The following is a 23,864-nucleotide window of genomic DNA, read 5'->3' on the forward strand; positions in this document are numbered from 1 at the left end:
GCACCACAGTATTGATATTCAGATCTAACTGTTATAACTTTCAATTTTTGTATTATTTGAAATTGTAATTACTATAAATGGATCTGAACTCACTAGTATTGTTGAATTCCATGATAAAAATAGAAAATGCTGGAAATACTCAAAAGGGCAAAGAGAAGAAGTTAATTCTGATACAAACTGGAAAGTCGGGTTATCTGAAACTATGGAGTTCAATGTTGACTCCCAAGGGCTGTAACAAGCACAGTTGGAAGACGTGATGCTGATCCTTAACCTTATGTTAGGCTTCAATGGAACAATGTAAGAGGTCAAAAGGTAATGAGATCAACGTAGGAGTGCAATTGCGAATTAAAGTGACAAGCAACTGAAAGCCTGGGGTCACCCTTGCCAAGCTGGCACCCAATCTGCATTTGGTTCCTCCAAAGTGGAAGAGAACACCTGAATGCACTAAATTTAAAAAAAAAGTATGAGTACACTGCTGCTTCATGCAAAAAAGTGTAATTGGTTCTCTAGATGATGAGGAGGGAAGAGATAAACAGCAGGTATTGCATCTCCTGTGGTTGCAAGGGTCCATGCCATGAGAAGGGGAATGGTTCTTGGTGGAGAAGGAAGAGTAAACCAGGGAGTTGGAGAAGGAATCATCCCTCCAGAATACTAACAGGAAAGGGGAGAGGCAGATACATCTGTGTGATGGCATCACGTTCAAGAAGGCAGAAATTACAGAGGATGATCCATTGAATAAGGAGGCTGGGATCAGATAGGGTGAGAGCAGAAGTGTGGGAAAAAGAATAGATGCAGTTGAGAGTCCTCTCTACTGTAGTGGAATGGAAACCATCATCAAGGAAAAAGGACATCTCAGAAACACAGGTGTGGAAGATGTCATCATCAGATCAGATACAACAGAGCCAGAAAAACTGGAAAAATGGAATACAATCCTTATGGGTAGCAGGACGGGAGGAAAGTAGCCAAGGTAGCTGTGGGAGTCTGTAATCCTATAACTGGTATCAGTTGGTAACCTCTCCCCTAAGATTGAGTTAAAGGAATTGGGAAAGGGATAAGTCAGATGGATCAGGTTAAAGAGAGAACAGGGTTAAAGCTGCAATTATCAATGGATTGGGAAAAAGAAATGAAGAGGGGAGCCAACCACACCTGTTCCTGCACTTTCATCTCACCATCTGTGCCCCCACCCCCCTTCCTGAGGAACAACAGGGTTCCCTCTGCCCTCACTTTCCACCCCACCAGCCTCCACGTTCAACTGATTATCATCTGTAACTTCCACCACATATAACATATGTCACGTCCTGATACATCTTCCTCTCACCTCTCTTCAGAATTGTGTAGGGAGCCTTGACCACATGACTCCCTGGTTTACTCTTCCATCTCAACCAATATCCACTCCCAATCTTACAGCATGCTCTTATACAATGATAGGAAATGTACCATTTGCCTTTTTACCCTTGTCCCTTCTCACAATCCAGAGATCCAAACCACTGATTCACTTGTACATCTTCCAAATTATTATACCAAATTTCAGCATGCATGCCATGGTCTCCCCTACATTGAAAAGCCAAATGCAGAGTGTCTCCCTCAGATGCAACCCCAAGTTTCTAGTTACCTGCACTCTAATTCTCCATCCTACTCCTACTCTGACCTGCCTTTGGCCTCTTGCATTGTTTCAAAGCCCAACAAAAACTCAAGGGACAGTATTTCATTTTCTGATTAGGCACACTATGGCTCTTAGGACTTGACAATGAATTCAACAATTACAGATAACAGCTTTTCTAAATTATTTCAGAAGTGGCCACTTATGATGAAAAGTCATTAACCTGTAATATTAATCTGTTTCTCTCCCTATAGATGCTTCCTGACTTACTGTGTATTCCCGGGAGTTTATGTCTTATTTGCATTATCTACATTATTTTGGATTTCAATTACTTTTGAAATAAATCTTCATTTAGGGCAGGCATATCCTTGATGTACAGAAGTAAGTTTCACTGGTAGCAGCTGCTGGCTTTGTTGCAGAACCTACTGTACCTCATCTGGAAGGGTTACCAATGGAGAGCTGCAGCACTGTCAACAGTGAGGTAGTCAATGAATGAGTGTGTCAACAGCTGAATGCTGTAAAAAGTTGTAGCATATACTGAAGACTAAAGTTTTTAAGCAGCCTACAATGAATTGTGAAGCTGCCCAATCAGGTCTCCCAATGTCAGTTCTGTCCTTCAAATAATCAATAAAAGAAAAACAGAGTTCAGATTTCCAGCAAGTGCAGCAATTTGTTTTTCAACAAAGCAGTATGGCGTGTACCTATTTGCACCCAGACTGTTCAACAAAGGTTGTAGTCACACCTTGGGAGTTCCAATTTATGTTGTTAAATTAGCATTGTGCTTAGTGACATCAACAATAATGCTAAAATGTAATAGCTAATGGAAGTGCCCAGTCCAGTTTCCTGATAGACAGGAGTTACCAAGAAGTGATCACTAGTGTTACGGATTAGGTTACTATTGGTGAATGTCCCTTTAAGACATAGTACAGTAGTGTGTGTGGGTGGGTGTGGGTGTGATTACGACAACAGGAGGTAAAGGACGTGATGACATTTTTGGAGCAGTCAGGGAGAGGGAGAGGGAGAGGGAGAGGGAGAGGGAGAGGGGGAGAGGGAGAGGGAGAGGGAGAGGGGGAGAGGGAGAGGGAGAGAGGGAGAGAGGGAGAGGGAGAGGGAGAGAGGGAGAGAGGGAGAGGGAGAGAGGGAGAGGGAGAGAGGGAGAGGGAGAGAGGGAGAGGGAGAGAGGGAGAGGGAGAGAGGGAGAGGGAGAGAGGGAGAGGGAGAGAGGGAGAGGGAGAGAGGGAGAGGGAGAGAGGGAGAGGGAGAGAGGGAGAGGGAGAGAGGGAGAGGGAGAGAGGGAGAGGGAGACTGCCTGCTAGTCTCCGTATCAATGGATGAAAAACAATAACTGTGTCTGTCACTACAATCCACATATGGATTTTTGGAATAATTCAGTGGAGTTCACTTTGTTGTTAACCTGTAGAAGGAAACAGGTATTTGTGTGGACGGCCACTATTCAAATGCTTTTCGGGGTGGCAGATACTTCGGAACAAAGCAGTGGAGTGGTCACTGCTGAGTAGACACTGAGGTGTCATATGGGTTCCATCGCGGAACATTTGGATTTCGTAATTACTCTATTTTCTCTCTACGTCTTGTCTTCAGTCAATGGTGGCTTTGCAGAAGCCTGTGCTCACGTTTCACCTTATGGTTTGCTGAACTGAACTTTGAGAACTATTCCTAGACTTGGAGTTTAGGAATTTGCCACACACACACAAACTTAGAGTTTAGTTTTGGGGTTAATGTTTAAGATCTAACATTTTTACTTCGAACATTTTTACTTTTATTTTTCTTATTATCATAAGTAGTTATTAATTAAATACTTTTAACACTTATAAATGACTCGGTGTGTTTCCTCTGTTGCTGGTTCGTAACACTAGGGAAATCTATTCCAAGTTAAATCAATTTTTGCACAATTTGCACATGAAAAGCAGGCACAAACCAATTCAGTTCCTAGACTTTTGTCCAGTTGTGTTAGGGCCTTATACTCATAAAGACAACATGATAGAGATATTTAAAATAATGAAAAAGGTTGAATACTATGGTAGTTTGGTAGACTATTCCAACTGTTACGAACCAGCAACAAAAGAAACACTGAGTCATGATTCAGTGTTAAAAACTATTTTATTAATCACTACTTATGATAATACGTAAAATAAAAGTAAAAATGTTAGTATGTTAGAATTCAAAAATGTTAAACCTTGAACATTAACCCCAAAAACTAAACTTTTCGTGTGTGTGTGGCAAAGTCCCAAACTCCAAGTCCAGGAATGGTTCTTAAAGTTCAGTTCCGCAAGCCATAAGCGGAGGCTTCTTCAACAACCACCGTTGTCTGAAGATAAGACGTAGATGTAGAGAACATAGAGAGAGTAATTATGAAATCCAAATGTTCCACAATGGAACCCAAACGACACTTCAGTGTTTACTCGGTAGTGACTTCCTCACCCTGAAAAGCATCCGAATCATGGTCGTCCACACAAATACCTGTTTCCTTCTACAGGTCAGCAACAAAGTGAACTCCACCGAATTACTTCCAATTTCCAGCAATGGATTTCAATGGCAGACACAATTATTGTTTCTCATCCATCGACAGGGAAACTAGCAGGCTGGTGTCTCTCTCCCTTTTCCCTCTCTCTCTTCGACTTCGACTGACCTCTTCAACAACGTCATTACGTCCTTTATCTTCTATTGACGTAAGCACACCCCACACACACACACAATCTTAAAGGGACTTTCACCGAGTCCGTAACACAACTTAAGAAATGGGGGAAGAATCATGAGTTTATATCAAGTAACAGTAATGATACACAGCCTCCCGGTATGACTGCAGACTTTCCAGTGACCTCAAGAGGGGGCCAGATCAGTTAACTGGGGCAGAGATTGCATTGTTATATAAATCAAATGACTAAATTACTAATGAGTATCCAAATAGATAACAGTCGTCTTTGTGATGGAATAGTTGGGAAGTCTTTGATTGCCTTAGGGGATCATTGTGAAATTATCCAGCATATTTCTTCCCTTACTAGACATATATTTTTCCCTCTGAAGTTTTATTTCCTCAGGGGATTACATGGATATGTGGTCAAGGAGAGAGATAAAGAGTCTGGTCATGATGCTTGAACATCATGGGGTTTGATCTTAAATTGATAAACTAGTTGGCCTTTTCCTTTCTGTCAGTCGCATATATTCATATTACAACAGTCACTATACTTCAAAAATCCCTCGCTGGCTACGAAGCACCCTTAGATGAAAGGCACTTTGTAAATGAAAATCCTTTCCTTTGTCTTTGCTGGATTAAGGCTGTTAGATCTACATTTTTTTTTATTAGAAGACACGAGAAACATTTGCACTCTAGATGCCTGTATCACAAGCAAAGCTCAGCAAACCAAAGGATAGTTGCATGTAATGCTAAAGGAAGCACACTGGTGCAAAGAGGTTGCTCTCCTAAATGAACAGGTAGTAAAGCAGAAGCTATTAAAGGATAATGTCAACTCTTTAATCGAAGAATTTACAGTCAGTCAAAATGACAGCTCTAGCAATTCCTAGCTAGTTAATTTCTCCAGAGCCCAGATATCTAAAAAGAGATACAGTCTTATTAAGATTATCAGTGAGCTTTAGGGCACGTAGTCTTTGATTGCTTCAGGCTGGTATTTGCTCTTAAGTTAGCATCTGAATAGTCATTGCTATTAACACTGGAAGTAAATGAAGAACATGTATTTGAAGAGATTTTGACTTCAATACCTCAATTAAAAGAAACATTTGTCAGAAATTGGTACATCTTAATAGATCCTGCTGCTTCTGCAAACCATAATTGTTTTAAAAATCACAATGAAAATATACATTTTCTTTCTTAAGTCAGTAAGTAGCCAAATGGAGATCTGCATGTTCCAACAGAAATGCATTCTCATGGCAGGTCAGTTTCATGGCACATCTCCTTCATTTATAATTTCATTCTTGGTCAAATAAACCTTATCAACTTGCAAGTTAGTCAATGAGTAAACTCTACAATGATGTTTGGGGTAAATCCATTGCTCAATGTGGGTCTGAATAATCCATGAAGATCATAAAATTCAATTTTTAGGTAAATGATATCAACCAGGGGCAGAAGTTTGGAAACTACAATGGGCCAAGACCCTCTGGGTTACAAAAGAGAAGAATAAATTGCTTATACTTCCTACTCCTAATTGCTATTCAATGATCCATTCTAACACGGGGCATGCCTGTATACTTAGAGGGAAGATGGGGTATTGAACAATACCCTCAATTTGTTGACAGACCGGAGTTCACTTAATAATGGAAGAACCAGATCCCAAGCTCAGCTTGTTCATATTGATAATCTCAATCCATAAATTATAATATTATAAGATAATTTTAAGAAAGTTTTAAGAAATCATGATGACAATGACCAGCTGGACTAATTTCCCAGAAGTTACCATCTGTGACAACCTGCGCATACTTGTCATCAACATATGGAAAATGTTAACTCCCACTGACACCCCCATATTGACTTCATATTAAATGACATCCACATCCAGAATGGTGAGGCCCAGCACCTAGGCAGGTCTTACATAATGCAATGCTGTCATGTGGCAAGCCAGAATTTGCCCTGCTGATGAAATGGCTGAAATAGCTTTGACAGCTGGCAAAGCACATCTGCAGCCTAGCCAGCTGTTGGTTGCCAAGGACTTTGAATGCATCAGAATGTACCAGACATTCTGAAACATTCAAAAGCTGCTAAAAATTAAATATTTTTCCATTTTTTTTAATTAATGAAAAGATTAATTCCTTTAATATTTTAATGATTTAAAAGTGTTCTTGAGTCAAATGCAATTATTTAAAAGAAAACAATTTCACTGTAGGTTTCCTCACCAATTAAGTGAATGAGTTCAGGAAGGTTCAGCAGGGTCATTACCAAGTGCAAGTACTGGAAAGTTTGGCAATTCTGATGCACAGCCACAAAACTGACAGCAGAGCCTGGCTGGCAAATTGGAAATTTCTGCATTTAAAAAGAGATAAATGCCAACAGTTCCACACCAAACTGGTGGTATTTTCCATCATGTTCCAATCCCTTTTTATACATACTTTCATACTAAAGTAGTAGCAACTCACCAGGTTATTTTCAGTAATACATTTTGCATATTTCTCTTTAATGCAAAATAAAAGTAATTTGATATGGCCAGTTAATAAACGAGTGGTCACTGCATCTGGACTCAATGCCTCTGATCTAGCCAGAAGCAAAACCTGCAAGGTTCTCAAAATCTTTATTTGCTCTCCAGTCACTACTGCTATAAGTATGCATGGGGAAGAAATTGTTCAGCCTCATTTATGAAACCCTCATTGTTTAACTGCTTTGTAGTAATCGATATCCAAGTAAACCAATGTGGAATTATCAATCTTATGGGAGGCATAAGGGAAAGAGGTATGTGTGAAACAATGGCAATGAAGGAAATGAGGCTTTGTATATATAAAAGAATCAATGAAAATACATAAAGATGCAGTAAAACTAACATTCACAAAAACTCAAACATAAGCAACAAACTTTTTTTTGTTTAAAACATGCTTTGTTCAATTGTCTTCCACTGCAGCACTGAGTGAGTATATTTCATAATGCAAAAATAGAGAATATTGATTGTTTCAAATTTATTGCAGTAGCTCATTAAATTAGCATTTGGTTCCAAATCCATGTAACCCTCCACTCATGTGATCTGGTACATTGTTTGCTAAATCAGTACATACGTATATATGGAAGTAGGTTCAGATCTCTAATCCGCAATTTTGCTGAGTAAAATTGCATTCAAAATTACTTCTGATTATAACTGTTCAAATTGGAGACTGGTTCATTAGGAAAGGTACAAAAGTGAGCAGTAAACAAAATCCAAGACTTCATTGCTTATGCTTCAAAGGCAAGCGAGAGTGCAATTTTATTCTCCTTTGTGAAATAAAAGCTGTAAGTACATATTCATAACTACTCAAAGTTGTGCTGCAATTCAAAAGAGAAGAGGGAAATAAAAAATAAAAGTATAAAAGTAATCGAGGAGAAATATTTTGTCTGAGAAAGTTTCACTAATAACTTAGTTTTGCCAGGTTTGAGCAAGAATACTGCCACCTACTGGAAAGGGCACAGTTGCAGATTCTGGCAAGAAAAAGAGGGATTTCCCCCTCCATTGGTAATTTTTAACATTAAATTAAACATGAGGATGACGTACATCATCCATCTCATTGCCAAAAATAGGGAACTGAGTAGATATCCTCCCAGATTCTAGCAGTGCATGATGTTTATGTGCAGAAGGGCAGGAAACAAGAAGATCTTCCACATTTGTATCATCAGACTTAGTTATACCAAACTACTGGATGGAGCCAGCTGAGTGAGTTTCATGAGCTGAATGGCATTATACTTCGACCAGACACCTTTGGAATAAATTATATTTAATATTCTAAACTGAAATGGTACCAATTAGTGAGTCCTGCAAAGCAATGCCAATAGAAATCTCATGAAATACTTAAAAATATTACATAAATTTTCTCATTCAACATTTATCTTGTTGCATCTTACTATTGTCAAAACTCTTTTTGAACTCTATTTGCCTAAAAACAGAAATAAATCTTTAGGTATACTAAAACTTTATTTTAATAGAGCTCTCCAGTTCTTTCTGTTGGCAGTCTGAAGATTGTAACATGAACATTAGAAAAAGCAAAATTAAATCCGACAGCTCCTTAAGCCAGTTACATTCAATGATCATGGCTGATCCTGTGCCTCAAGACAATGCACCCCCACCCACTCCTCACTCCCATCACACCTTGTAAATACTCAATGGCTAAGCATCTACAGCCATTCAGGGTACAGAATTCCAAAAGCATAGAAGAATTTTTCCCATTGCTCAATCATAAGTGCCCAACCCTTACCTTGAGATCATGACCCTGACTTCTAAATTTTCCAGCTGGAGAAAACAACCTCCCACTATTTACTCCAATGATTACTCTCAGAATCTGGTATGTCCGGTTCTTATGCACCTTAAATATCATTTGCTATGTCTCTGGTAGATATATCCAACACATTCCAGACAGGTTCTTATTAATGCTGACATTTGAACAATAATTTTTAAATGGAGGTATCCATCACATGCAGACTGATTAAATACAACTATTGTGGAATGTCACTATTGAAAAGGCCAATGAATTAATACATAAATAATATAATTAGTGGTTACTATTTCCTATTCTGTTGATTGCATTCTTCCCAAAAAATTGTTTCAAGAATTTTACCTTTCTCCAAACTATTCACTTACTGTTTTCGACTCAAACATGCTGTAAGGATACTTAGAGTCCAAATTCTTTTCTCAGCTCTCTGTATTTGGCAACATGCTATTAATGTAATCTCTAAATATTGTATTACATTTATAGTTTGGTGTACAAGTGCTCCCACCAAATAGATTAAGATTCAGACTGTGTAATTTGAGGAACTACATTCCATAATTTCAAAAGTACACATTAACATGTTGAGCTTTCCCACAATGTCTTTGACAGAGGAAATTAAATATCAACACTACCCTTATAGCTGAGTAAATTTACCAATTTTGCAATCACAGCAAGAAACCTATCCCAAAGAGAGTTTAAGTCAGAGATAAGATGATATCTTTATTAATCACATGTACATCGAAACACACAGTGAAATGCATCTTTTTGCGTAGAGTGTTCTAGGGGCAGCCCACAAGAGTTGCCACACTTCCGGTGCCAACAAAGCATGCTCAAAACTTTCTAACCAGTCTTTGGAATGTGGGAGGAAACCAGAGCACCCGGAGGAAACCCACGCAGACACGGGGAGAACGTACAAACTCCTTACAGACAGCGGCCGGAATTGAACCCAGATTGCTGGCACTGTAAAGCGTTACACTAACCACTACACTACTGTGCCTAGGTGGCAAATCAATGTTGCAGTCATCGCTGATCCTGAATTAAACTGTGCCTCCAAACTGGGAATCGGTGTACTTCCGATAAAAATTAACTAATGACCAAATTTTCAATGAAACAAAACTTTTTTTTGTTATTCTACATTGTTTTAGTTCTTCAGTTTAGTTAAGTACTTAATTGCAACCTGGCGTTTCCATTACAATGGAAAGAAATGGACTCGACATTTCAGGTTGAGACCCTGCATCTGGACTGCTGGAAACATCTGTGGACAAATAAACTGAGTTAAAAGTTTAAGTCTTCTGCTGGGGGGGTAAGTTTCTTTTTGATGAACCTGCCATGCTAAGTTGCATATTGTAGCATTTCAATGTTGCAAGCATCATCTTGTGATGGAAAGTGATCAGCACACATGCAGAATCTCAAGATTTCACTTCTTTAATGGGAAGATAGTAAGTGCAAGGAAAGGTTATACCAATGCAGAGGAAACAATAGCAGGCACTGGCAAAAAAGCAGTTTGTCTCTCTGCCTGTGTTCCACGTTTGTTTTTTCCTCTGAAGAGCAGTCCAAATGGTTCAGATCAGCTGAATTTGATATCACTTGATTGAGGTACTACTGCAATGTTTGAACATGTGGGAACTTGGCTAAATGCTTTGTGTTGTGCAGCGATTATAATGGCTAAGGTGGCACTATGTAAAAGATGAAGAAGATGGCATTGTTGGGTAACTTCTCCAAAAGACTGAGCTATAAGAGTATCTATCAGGCGTTGTTATATTGCCATAGTATTGCCAGGTTCCTGAAGGACAAGTCTTAGTTGGCTGGCTCTAAGCCAAATAAAAAACTGCCCACCATAAACTTATCAAGAGGCATAGATAAAAACATTTTTTTTAATTTACAGATATCTGTATGTTGTCTTCAAAGTCAGTTTTGATTTTTAAACAGATTACATTTCTTCATCAAATTTGAGCATAAAACTCCTGATTTTTTTTAATTGAGGAAATGGTCATATCTGAAGATGTATATGGACTGCAACATTGACGTCAGTAAGCTTGTTATATTCCATGTGCACTTTGCTGAAGTCATTGAAGTGATGCTCACACTTTTACTCCTTGCAAAAACCAGCAAGTATGAAGATGAAGGTCTGAAATCAGGGTAATAGTAGGCTGGGTACACCCTGCATGTGCCAGTTAACAATGCATATAATGGCCTTGCTGAATATTGGGTTTAATGATCCTGGCATGTGGAAAACGCTACCCTTTGACTGCACACCTATCCATTAGAGGCAATTATTCCTATCCTTAATGCCATTTAAAAGCAGCAATTTTCTTTTAAACCAGAGATAAATACTAACTTCAGATAAAAAAAATTGGTTAAATCTTAGTGGAATATTGAGTGACCACAGTTCTCTGGTGTTATCTTGGAGCCTGATGTAGATAGTGGAGAGAAGGGAATTCGCCTCCTTCACAGAAGTAGGAAGCCCTAGAGTAAACTTCTTAGCAGGTAGTAGAATAGAATCACAGAGTGTATTCATGTCAGGAACACCGCATCCAGGGGAGGGAGCTGAGAAGGAGGGTTGAAAGGGAGGCAATTAGCAGAAGCAGCACAGAAGGGGGTGGGGGGGGGGGGGGGGGGGGGGGAGTACTGAAGAAGGGAGAGAATCAGGGTGAGGGGTAACCTGACTGGAAACTGAGAAAAAAAGTGTGAGAGCATGGATGATGACCCAAAAAGTTTCTGATGGAAAAGTCATCCACCCGAAATGTTAACTCTGAGATCCTGCCACAAATCTGACAGTGCAGACCACTTATGTGCTCAAGCAATGACTCCACTACCCAGACCATTCTTGAAGAGCCTTGTAGTGCTCATTGGAGTAGATCAAGATTTGCTGTGGTCTGCTGTAATCTTCACAAAACTGCAGCCATGCTTCCAGCATCTACAGTTGGTAAATTTAAAGAGAATGTGGATGAGGTACAGTGGGATGTGAAGAGGAAGAATGGGTAGTAGGATATCAACAACCTTTCTGACCCAATCCTCGCCATGACCTGCATGAAGGCCACTCTATTAATGGTGACTACGCTTTCCTTCAATGCAGTAAGGTGAAGTAGCCATGTCTGTTCCCCATTTGCTTACTGCTGCTGGTGCTGGTTATGTTCCAACCTGCTCTGCAAGACAGAGGGAAGTATGTTATGAGGGTTGAAGTAATGCTGCAGCCACAATGCACCTCCCACTCAAAAGGCACAGGCAAGCTTTGAAGCATGGCAAGCTGGTTTGATGCGCTCTCCACTCATAATATTGGATCTCCAGCTGATGTTTACGAGCTATTGGATGCTGAAGTCATCATCAGCCAACCACACAAGTGTAGCCTGCATCAAGTCAAACCTGCATGGGTTAAATCTAACTTCACTACTCCTGCTCATGATTTCCAACACTGTGCAGACTACGACTCTAATGACTTGCAACATTCAAGATCTCTTTGCATTCCAAACCCAAATATTTTTAAGGTTTAGTCACTGCTGACATGCAGAATGTAGTCATTCAACAAACTAATAACAAAATAATGGAAAAACAAAAATGTTGAGAATAAATTAAATTATTTAATATGTGGAAAGTTCAGCTTGAGCACACAAGCTATGCACACAAATATAAATAGATCCCAAGCTGACAGCCTTCAAATACTCAGTTAATATGTAATGATGCTTGAATATTCACACAGCATGACATTTGTATTGCACATCCTGGTTGACCTATAACCGAGGTTATGACTGCAATTACTTACAGGATGCCTCTTTTTACATTCCCAACTCAGACAATTCAAACTGCAAAAATGTTCAATGTATGGTAAGAATACACTTCGTTCACAGTTGAAAATATTATACTTGTCTGCTCATGACTAAAATGGTCACTTTTTACTTTAAAGACTAAAATCAAGGAGGGCTCGACTAAATCTCTATTAGGATATCATTGCCATAATCAGGCTTGCAAGAGCCAACAGCCAGTACCAACTGCCCTAAACACAATGCATATCATTGTCACAATTCCACTCATAAGTCCACCTGTGTGGCTAGGTACAGCACTAGCTCGATCTTTAAATTCATCAGTGATACAACTCTTATCGGCCAGATCAACAACAATGGAGACTAAGTAAAGGAAAGTGATTGAGATCCTGTGTCATGGTGTCAGAACAACAACCTAGCCCTTATCATCAGCGAGACGAAGAGTAGAGATGGTTGACAGCTTCAAGTTCCTTGGCATCCACATCACCAGCAACCTCACCTGGTCCCTTCATACTGATGCAGTGATCAAGAAAGCACATTCACCTTCTTAGGCCTCTGAAAAGATTCAGCATGACCACGAGGATTCTCTCAAACTTCTATGGATGTACTATAGAAAGCATTCTGCCAGGTTTCATCTCAGCCTGATGAAGCAGCTGTTCTGCTCTTGACTAAATGAACCTGCAGAAAGTGGTAAACACAGCCCAATCTGTCACAGGCTCGTGACTTCCTTCCATCCAATCCATTTTCACGGTGTGTTGCTTAAGGAAGGCTGCCACCCTAGCCATTCCCTTTTCTCACTTCCATCTTCTGGGAGAAGATACAGGAGCTTGAAAACCCAGACATGTTACCACGTGTTACCAAAATACTATCAGCACATCTCCTGCTCCTCCAGGGGCGCCAACACCCTTGACCACTGCTATACAACCAAAGGTGCCTTTCTAGCCACCCTTCGTCCTCACTTTGGGGAATCAGACCACCAGGCTGTACTCCTTCTCCCTGCAAACAGAAACTGAAACGGGAGGATTCGGTACAGAGAGTCATGCAGTGCTGGTCTGAGGAAACAGATGAGCTCAGCTGCCACCACCATCACAGACTTTATCAGCAAGTGTGTAGAGGACTGTGTACCAAAGAAGATAATACAGGTGTTCCCAAACAGTAAACCATGGATGAACCGAGAGATCCACTCCCTACTGAAGGAGAGGACTGCTGCACACAAATCTGGGGATCCTGATCGGTACAAGAAATCAAGTATGACCTTCGGAAAGCTATCAGGGATGCTAAGAGGCAATACCAACTCAAAATAGAGTCCCTGACCAGCCGTCAATTATGGCAGGGCTTACATGCCATAACAGACTACAAGACGGTCGGGCTGCAGAGCTAACAACAGCGCATCCCTTCCTGATGAACTTAACGCATTCTATGCGCACTTTGAACAGAAGGGAAATGGATTGTCACCATCCACCCTGACAGCCACCAATGAAGCTGAACCTGTGGTCACAGTGGAGGACATAAGATCAGTCTTCTGAAGAGTGAACACGAGGAAAGCACCTGGCCCAGATGGTGTCCCTGGCCGTGTGCTCAGATCTTGTGCTGATCAGCTGGCAGAAGTATTTGCGGACATATTTAACCTCTCCCTGCTTCAAGCTCAGGTTCCCTCCTGTTTGAAGAAGACCACCATCATCCCGGTACCGAAGAAAAGCAAGGTAACATGCCTCAATGACTACCAACCAGTGGCTCTGACATCCACCACCATGAAGTGCTTTGAGAGGTTAGTCATGGCATGCATCAGCTCTAGCCTACCAGACAACCTGGACCCACTGCAATTCACCTATCGCCGAAACAGGTCTACAGCGGATGCCATCTCCCTGGCCCTACACTCAGCTCTGGAGCATCTGGACAGTAAAGACACCTACGTTAGACAATTGTTTATTGACTACAGCTCTGCCTTCAATACAATAATCCCAAGAAAGCTTTTCAGCAAACTCCGAGACCTAGGACTCAACATCTCCCTCTGTAACTGGATCCTTGACTTCCTAACAAACAGACCGCAATCAGTGGGGATAGGCAGCAATACCTCCAGCACAATTATTCTCAACACCAGTGCCCCACAAGGCTACGTCCTCAACCCTCTACTCCCCATACACTCATGACTGTGTGGCCAGATTCTGCCCTAACTCCATCTCCATTGCAGATGATACCACCATTGTAGCTGTATCTCAAGCAGTGATGAGTCAGAGTACAGGAAGGAGATAGCTTAGTGGAATGGTGTCATGACAACAACCTTGTCCTCAATGTCAATGAAACAAAAGAGCTGGTCATTGACTTCAGGAAAGGGGATGGTGTACATGCACCTGTCTACATCAATGGTGCTGAGGTCAAGAGGGTTGAGAGCTTCAAGTTCCTGGGAGTGAACATCACCAACAGCCTCTCCTGGTCAAATCACATAGAAGGCAAGGTCAGGAAAGCTCACCAGTGCCTCTACTTCCTTGGGAGGCTTAAGAAATTTGGTTTGTCCCCTTTGACTCTCACCAACTTTTACAGATGCACCATAGAAAGCATCCTATCTGGATGTATCACGGCTTGGTATGGCAACTGCTCTGCCCAGGACCACAAGAAACTGCAGAGAGTTGTGGACACAGCCCAGCGCATTACAGACACCAGCCTCCCCTCCTTGGAGTCTTGTCTTTACCTCTCATTGTCTTGGTGAAGCAGCCAGCATAATCAGAGACCCCACCCACCCGGGACATTCTCTCTTCTCTCCTCTTCCATTGGGTAGAAGATACAGGAGCCTGAAGGCACGTACCACTAGACTTAGGGACAGCTTCTACCCCACTGTGATAAGACTATTGAACGGTTCCCTTATACAATGAGATGGACTATGACCTCACGATCTACCTTGCTGTGACCTCGCACCTTATTGCACTGCACTTTCTCTGTAGCTGTGACACTACTCTGTACGGTTATTGTTTTTACCTGTACTACATCAATGCACTCTGTACTGACTCAATGTAACTGCACTGTGTAATGAATTGACCTGTACGATCAGTTTGTAAGACAAGCTTTTCACTGTACCTCGGTACAAGTGACAATAATAAACCAATACCAATCCAGACTTAAGAACTGTTTCTTCCCCACTACTATCAGACTCCCAAACCAATCACCTCTTTCGCGCCTCCTTCCCAGTGGTGCTGCCACATTCTCATACTCTTAACTCTACCTCTCTTGGTTATTCCATTATTGCCACTTCAGTATTTTTTTGCAATACTTCAGATTGCACTACAATATTTGCACCATTCTGTTCTTTTGCGCTCGTCATTGTATTTGTTATTACCATGTATACTGTTTACTCTTTGAGCTTCATGTGAACAAGGAATTGCATTGCACCCTGGTGTATATGGCAATGAACTAACTTAATCTAATCCAATCCTAAATTTAGACCAATAAAACAATCGAGGCAGATTTTCCATTCCCCAGAAATCATTGGCCACTTGCACTAAGCCACACTTTTTTCAAATTCTCAGCACTTCAGCATGGCTGAATGGCAGGCACACAGAGGCTACCTCAACACAGACAGCCTGCTGCACTCGGAGGACTAACAGCTAGTGCGGCCCAGACTCATCTGTTGCTAATCGTTAAGACCATTGAAACTAACTTAGATAATATAAACTTTTTCCCACTAGCCAACATCTCCCATTCATCTGAATGGTTGCACTCTACCTGCACCAGGTTCAGTGGTAGGCTTGCAAAACTTCATGCTGCCTCAATCGATTCCATGAGATTATCGGTGCATCACAGAAACAAGCATCAAGGCAGAATATGCTGCTGTCCACAGCAGCATTGGAAATACTGTGGGGAGGTGTGGTTAAGTCCAGGCATTAGCCCAGGCGTGGAGTCGCAGGTTCAGGGCCAATTACTTTAGTTGGAAACTAGTGAAAAGGGCAAAATGCTGCCAAATTTAACTGTGGGATTTCCTGAACCCAATCTCCATGTGCATTCAAGCCACTGCTAAGTGGATCTGAAACATTCCTGAGACATCACGTAGAAATTTAAAGCAGCATTTAATTCTTTGCACATATGAATGAGTTGCCTAATGTCTGTTCAGATCCATTTTCCAAAATCTGTTGATGTTTTGTAAAGTAGAAGCCAACCTTCTCCACTCGATTTTTTCATCAACTAATACATTTCTGTGATTCTATGAACCCCTACAGCCACCAGTGAATGCTATTACTGAATCTTATATATTTTAAGATTCAGTAATAATTGCTGCAGAGCTGAGAGGAACTAAAGTGCTCCAGGGTGTATTGAGATGGATGACACATTTTGCCTGCAGTCAGCCCATGTAACTCATTCAATTAGTACTGTCAATATTCTAGACCTGCTAATATTGTAATTACAGTAACAAATGGCTAGAATCTGGAAAATATCCACACCATTAAATATTACCTCAGATGGGAAATGAACTGCTGAAATAAAGGCAAATCCAGCAATGGAAAGATTATTCTTGACAAAACTGACATCAAAATGGAGAAGCAAAAATATTAGCATCCTCACCCAAGTAAGATTATACTAAATTCACATTTTGTACAACTGTGAAACACAGGTTCTGAAAGCCAAGGCTGAGAAACATAAGCAATCATTTAAAATTAAATGTTATTATAAGATTCTGAAGATTTTGTATCCAAAAGAGAGATCAAATGAATTCATTCAACAGACATTATGTCCAGATCTGGGAAATAGTAACATCTTCTTAATGCAACTAGAAAGAGAAACAAGCTAGGGTTTCACTATGTTATGACGAGAAGCATCCTTTTCAAAACAATACTTCAAAGAACTGTCAACAGAAAAACAGAGGAAGACAGAAGAAAATATGGCTAGAAGATATCAAACAGTTGGCTGGTGCCATATCACTCAAACTATTCCAGAGATCACAGGGCCATGTGCCATGAAGGATATCAACTGCAAAAGCAGCCTAAAATACAATGCAGGATTAAATCAGTCACAGGAATAACACTAATGATAGCAGTAGTACTAGTAGCAATTGTACAGTAGCAACAGCAGGATTAGACGAGTTTCATCTCCCCAGTGGTATCACTGCTGCTGAATAAAATCTTATTTTAATGTAATAGCAATTTACAGACTTAAACAACTTGGAAGAATAAGTAACTGCTAGTAAGTTACCTTGTAAAATAGTCATTTATAGTGTCAATAAATGTGAAATGACAGGTTTCATGATCTTAATCAGTTGCATCCATCATAGTCCTCCCTAAAGCTCTAATGCTAGTGGTTCAAATGGAAGAAAGTATTGCACATGTGTACTCAAACTTAAAAATCCTAAACTTATCAAGAGTTGCCAAGGTACCTTTTTGTATGTTATGCTGCTGGATCCTATATGGAGTTCAACAGTGCCGATTCCCCACATTTACACTGATGTGATTGCTCTCAGACACTGCCAGATCTGGTGAAGATTTCAGAACCCCAAAGGGAAGAAGACATTTTCTCTAAATTATATGTAGTTTAATGTTTTTAAATAGTTAAAACTGTTTATATAGGGTTTTCTGTTGACTCTACTGTTACAAAGATTTTTTTTTACAATTCATAAATTTTTTTATTGATCTTTGGCTCTTAAAATGATCAGTCATTCAGAAATATCTAAAAGTCTACAGCTTTGACAGAGGGGCTTTTGTTAGCTGTCAAAGGCTTTCAGCTGAATTTTGTGGGTGGATCATCTCCATTGCACCATTCAAGGGCCTGTCACAGCTCAAGCTCATCTAGATGAGCTCCAGATTGCTCTCCGCCAGGAAAATAGGTATTCCTTATCCATATTAGATAAATTTGGAAAAGTGTCTATGTTGGGTGGTTAGCTAATGCCAGCTAAATTCAAGCCATAGTTTCCACTGAATTTCACTATATCCACACAAATTAAATTGGTCCTTTCCCACCATCCAGGGACCCAACCACTTCTAAAACTTAACCTTTTTTTTAAAATGTGGGTGGTTTCTGCCCCTCCCACCCTTTCAACCAGTGAGTTCCAAACCCGTACCAGTCTCTGGGTGGAAATATTCTCTCTCACCTCTAGTCCACCAATTACTATAAATATGTGCCCTCTTTTGTTTTGCTCTCTTCTAAGAAAAAGAAGTGCCTCCTAGCTAGGTCCTCTTTTTTATTTCTCAGTTGTCTCAACTTGGCCTCCTCCATTCCAAAGAAAAGAATGTTTTCCAAGGAGTTGAAGTGGAATGCAAATAATTGATTAGGGTTGGGATACTTTGTAAGACATTATACAAAACTTACATGAAGAACTGTATTGATAAAAAAATGAATAGGCAATAATATAAATTTATCATTAAAATATTAAAAATGGAATTGCAACATCTTCCTCACATCTGTGAAAAATATGATTACATAATTAATAAAACACTTAACACAGGTTAAACTGGTGAGTGCAGGGTACTTTCATTTTCAATACTTATTTCAGAATAAATTATCCCTTTAAGGGACATCATAGGTCAGTATCAGGCTCCAACAGATAAGCCGGCTGTGGTTTTCAAGATTCTTGAGCTATAGAGGCCATGTCACAGCCTTCCCAGCTCTTCCAGAGATAAACAGTGACTGGAGTAATGGAACCGAAGCTAAAGGCATACTTTTCAGGCAACATGGCAGCTCGGATAATCAGAGAATGGTGGGGCAGAATCTCTAGCACACCACCTTTTTTTTGTCAGAGCTCTCAAATAATCTAAATGTCTGTATATTATGATAGTAATTTATACTCAGTCTGCAGATCTGAATAAATGGATGAAGAAAGCATCCTGTGCTAGCGAAAAAAAGCTTTGACTTACTCTCGATGGGATCCTCTGATGCTGGATGCAGCAATGCTCTTGGAGTGCCATGATAGAGATTCAATCTGAAGTTTTCAGAAAAAAAAAGTAGCTATTAACTTTATTTTATGAGGTTGAGTAGCACTTAGAGGGTATAACTTTATTAAATGTATTGAAAAGAATACAATGAAATAATGTCCACTTCCAGTTGGCATTGAAAAATGCTCTAAGACAAAGCCATGGCAGATTCCAATATCTGATATTGAAGAAGGTTTAATTAGGCCTATAACTTCATGGAGGCAGCAAGCCATTACGAACACAATAATAAAGGCAAGGATAAAGAGGTGACAAATGCTATATTTCCCTTCAGGAATATAAGAATTAAATCAGACCACACAATTACCCAACTTTTTCAGTTGCCTTGAAGGCACAATGGTTTAATATATGCTGGTAAACTGGTGAAGTCTTCAATTTTCCTGCAGGGCTACTTTCCATAATCTGTCTGCCAATTTCAAGTCAATTTCACATGCTGGGAAATACAACTAGTGTTTGCCACACTGGGCAGGCTTATGAGTGTAGTTGTGCATTTATGCCGAGAAGACTGCTGAAAGAGAAGGCAGCCAGTATATGTGTTTGTAAATAATTATTTAGCCCAAATATTACAATAATGGTGGATCTATATATTTCACATTTTAATATAAAATATCTTCCAAAAAAAATTCAGAAGTACACAGATGTTCAATCAAATATACCATGGATTGAACTTCCTAAATTAAACAGATTTTTAAATATTACAAACAAGACACAACATTTTGCTACAAATAGAGATAAATGGTGCAACCTGATAGTCGTCACAGTGACACGGTCACAAAGCCAGTCTCAAGATCCACCCTTTTTGCTGCATGTAGGCAGCCTTGGCCCTTGCCAAAAGCTTAAAAGGCAGGAGGGAAGATGAGGAAGAGAAAGATGGGAAGTAATAGAGAAAGAGAGAGAAGGGGGAGATGGAGTGGAAAGCCTCTTTCTACACAAGCTGTTAGAGACCAACTCAGTGGACTGCACTATAAATTAACTCACATTCCCATTTCCCAACTGTTTCAATTTTACCTTCCCTCTGTTATTGACAACGGCACTTTGACCAAAAGGACAAATGAAAGTCAAAATAAAAACTTAACATTCTAAATTAAGTTTGTTCATCAAACACATCCTTTATTTTCTGTACTTCTGCACTCAGCCCAACACCAATGTCCCAGCCCAAACAAGGATAGTCCTCAGCTTTCACCCTATCAGCTTCCACATTCAACAGATCCATTAATTCTGCCACCTCCAATGGGATTTCACCACCAGACACATCTTCTATTCCTCCCCTTTCAGCTTTCCAAAGGGACCTTTCCCTCTGCAACTCCCTGATCCACTGTTCCATCTCCACTAACCGTTTCTCTTTTCATGGCACCTTCCCATATTACCAGAGGAGATACAACATCTTCCCTTTTATTTTTTCCTTTAACCACCATCCAGGGACCCAGACAGTCCTTCCAGGAGAAGCAATTCACATGCACTTTTTTCAATTTAACATATTGCACTGAGATTTCACAATGTGGTCTCCTCAGCAATGGAGTAACCAAATGCAGATTTGACTGCTTTGCAGTAAATCTCTGTTCAGTCTGTAAGAGCTTCCAGTCACTCATCACTTTAATTCTCTATCCCATTCCCACTCTGGCCTCTCTGTCTTTAACCTCCCACATTGCTCCAATGATGCCCAACATAAGCTCAAGGAGCAGTACCTCATTTTCCATTTGGATTTATTGTGGGTCTCAGGACCTAACACTGAATTTAGCAATTTCAAATAACCTCCCTCTCTCTCCCTCTCCATAGTTATAGCTGTACTTCTGTCTCAATATGTTTCTTTCTTCTTTTATATTTCTACCTGCTCATTTTTAAAGTAATTGTTATCTTGACAACTTTGCTCTGCAGCCTATCACAGACATTCCTGCTGTTCAGTACACCCCCCCCCCCCCACCCCTGCAACTTTTCTGATCAAGAGTGCTTGACTCAAAATGTTGACTCTATTTCTCTCCCCACTGATGCTGAATGCTTCCAACATTTTCTCTTTCTGCTTCAGATTTCCAGTCTGCAATTTATACTTTTTGCCTGTGGTTGATGAAAGGTTACTGACTGTCAATGGAGTAGATTGCAGTCAATTGGATGGATGACCTTAAGTAGCTCTGAGCCTGGAAAGCACGGTTTTAGATTACATTTTTCCCCAACATAAGCAGCATCTGTCTGGGCAGTTTGGATGATAAACAACAATAAGGGCAACAGATTTGGAATGTTATCTTCATGAGTCATGGCAGCAGATTTATGCCACATGGATCTACAGCCACTATCCCAGGTCACGATCTCAGCAATCCCAATTATTTGAGGGAAGCTTGCTGGACTGCTGTGATACATTGTATGCTCTGTGAATATTAGCATCTAAAGCTACGATGGCAACTGTCTGAGCTCACAAGGCATCAAGCTGAGTTTGCCTGGTAGCAGGCAGGCTGAGCTTGAATGACAGAAGTCTGAGCTTCCACTGCAGCAGTCAGATTTTGGACAACTTCTGCTACAATGAAAAGGGAGGCATCAGCCACCAGAAGTTGCTTGATACTTCTGAATGCAGGTGATGAAATTGAGTTGGCCACTACTTTCATGCTGAAAATAATTAATTCAGCTTTTCCACAAAGCTTGTGTAAAGTTAGTGCTGGACTCCTCATACTCCTCCACATTACATGCCTGGCAGGCCAGCCAAGCATTTCATTGTGCATAATATTAACATCAGCAACCACAACAAATAGCACTACTAATCTAGTTAATCATCTCTTAGCAAAGTTCTCTACACCAATCTTAATGTTTCTGCTGACTTCCCACAGAACTCACATGCCAGGGCAGTAATGATGGACACCCAACAAAGGAAAGATTTAAAATTGTGGATGCAACATCAAAGAACATTTATGATTTAGCATTCTGCTAGAATCTGGTCGGAGGGCATCAAAAGCCACAATCCACAATGTCAAATGGAAAACAACAGAAGAAATGGAGACACTCCATTTTAATTGTTCCTCCTAATCTATTTACACTTAAATCTACATTTATGTAGGTGTTACTTTAAACATCACACAATTGTGCTCACATTATGACTTATTATAAAAGGATAATACTGTTGCTCTGAAGAACAGCCATGCTTAACGTTTAGTTAAATTCAGGAAATCTTTGCCACTATCCGACTACAAAATTGTTTCTATTTCTGGTCATGCAGTGTAGGTAAAACTACAAAGGGTGCTAACAGCATTGCTTCAGAACTACTCAAGAAGCAGAATGTTAATCTGCTTGACATAATACAAAAAGGCAAACTGAGATCAGTTTGCACACTAGATAAATGATTTATTAAAAATGGTAGTTATCATTATGCACATGTTAAGTATATGTACAGAAGTCCAGAGGAAATCACTAATAGTCTATTTGGTGCTAAAAGTTGTCCAGTCAAATACTGCAAAATAGGAGTTAAGTGAATATTACTTATGCTATCTGACACAAATTAATAGACAATTTCCATCAGCCTCTGAATTATTTATCTAAAGAACTTTTAACCTACTCGACCTACTATAGAAAAAAAACGCAGATCTTAATTCTGTCATCACTGATGATGGCACCATGTTCAATTCTAAACTCAATCTTATAAAACAAAATAGTTCATGTCTATGTGATGCAAGACAGACATCATTCACACTAAGGCTAACAAAATTCACGTCATATATGTACCAGCCAAAGGTCATTGTTAACAAGAGAGAGCAAAGCACCCTCCCTTGATATTTAGTGGCACTACCATTGCAAAATCTAGCATAATGCATATCCTGTGGTCACCATTAACCAGGACAAAATAAAGATACAAAAGGAGATCAGATGTTGGGTGTTGTGTGGCAAGGAACTCACCTCCTGATTCCCCAAAGCTATTCTTCAAGTCACAAGTTAGGAGTGTGAAGTCAGGGTTCCTACATACTATTTTATCCATTAAACATTTCAACAAAACTGGTCAGTAATTAGCTGAGATGACAACAACAAACTACCAACCAGTTTCATCCATCCATCAACACTTCCAAAAACAGATAATTATAAACACATGGTGTAAGTTTCTGTCTTCACCGTCCTGGGCTATAATCCAGCCGAGCAGAACCCATGCCTATTAACACTGAAGGAAATGGAATGAAAATCAGGCAAGTTCAACAAAGCACTGAGAATCCAATCTATCAAATTGCTGTACAAGCAGTAAAGCCAAAAGAGTCCACAATCAGCAGAAGTAACATGATGAGCTTATTTATTTAATACTGCCAAAATAAAGTACACTTAATTTGTAATTGAATTTCTGAAGTGATAGTTTTAGCCACCGAAAAGTAACTGGTACTCATCACAGATGAAAACACATTGTTAACAAAACTGAATGTTTAAGAAAATCTATATTTGTGGAATAAAATATTCTATGGTTAGTTTAAGATTCCAAGAAATTTAACCTTCTGTGGTTTGTAAATCTGGCCATCGGAATCATTCACCAGAGGCACTATTTTTGACCCTGGCTAGAAAAGACATTAGGTGTAGATTCCAAACAGATGAAGAACCAGCAATGCTCAACATTAAGAGTTAGACATGCAGAATGCCTCTTTACATTAAGAGGAAAATATTTAGCTGCATTCAGCATACTTTGAGAGCTGCTGTTCAAGGAATGTGGACTGCCCAACAGACTAACAAAAAGGT

General features: G+C 40.0%; 1 protein-coding gene across 1 annotated transcript in view; it reads right to left on the reverse strand.

The window, feature by feature from the left end:
• The window catches only part of nphp4 (nephronophthisis 4), a 285,812-nt gene that overhangs the window by 202,731 nt on the left and 59,217 nt on the right, over window positions 1-23,864 (reverse strand). The window contains exon 4 of the mRNA XM_052039598.1: window positions 19,101-19,165. Within this exon, the coding sequence (XP_051895558.1) occupies window positions 19,101-19,165 (65 nt within the window). The remainder of the gene's footprint in view (window positions 1-19,100; window positions 19,166-23,864) is intronic.

Source organism: Pristis pectinata, chromosome 26 (assembly GCF_009764475.1).
Source record: "Pristis pectinata isolate sPriPec2 chromosome 26, sPriPec2.1.pri, whole genome shotgun sequence".
Taxonomy (NCBI): domain Eukaryota; kingdom Metazoa; phylum Chordata; class Chondrichthyes; order Rhinopristiformes; family Pristidae; genus Pristis; species Pristis pectinata.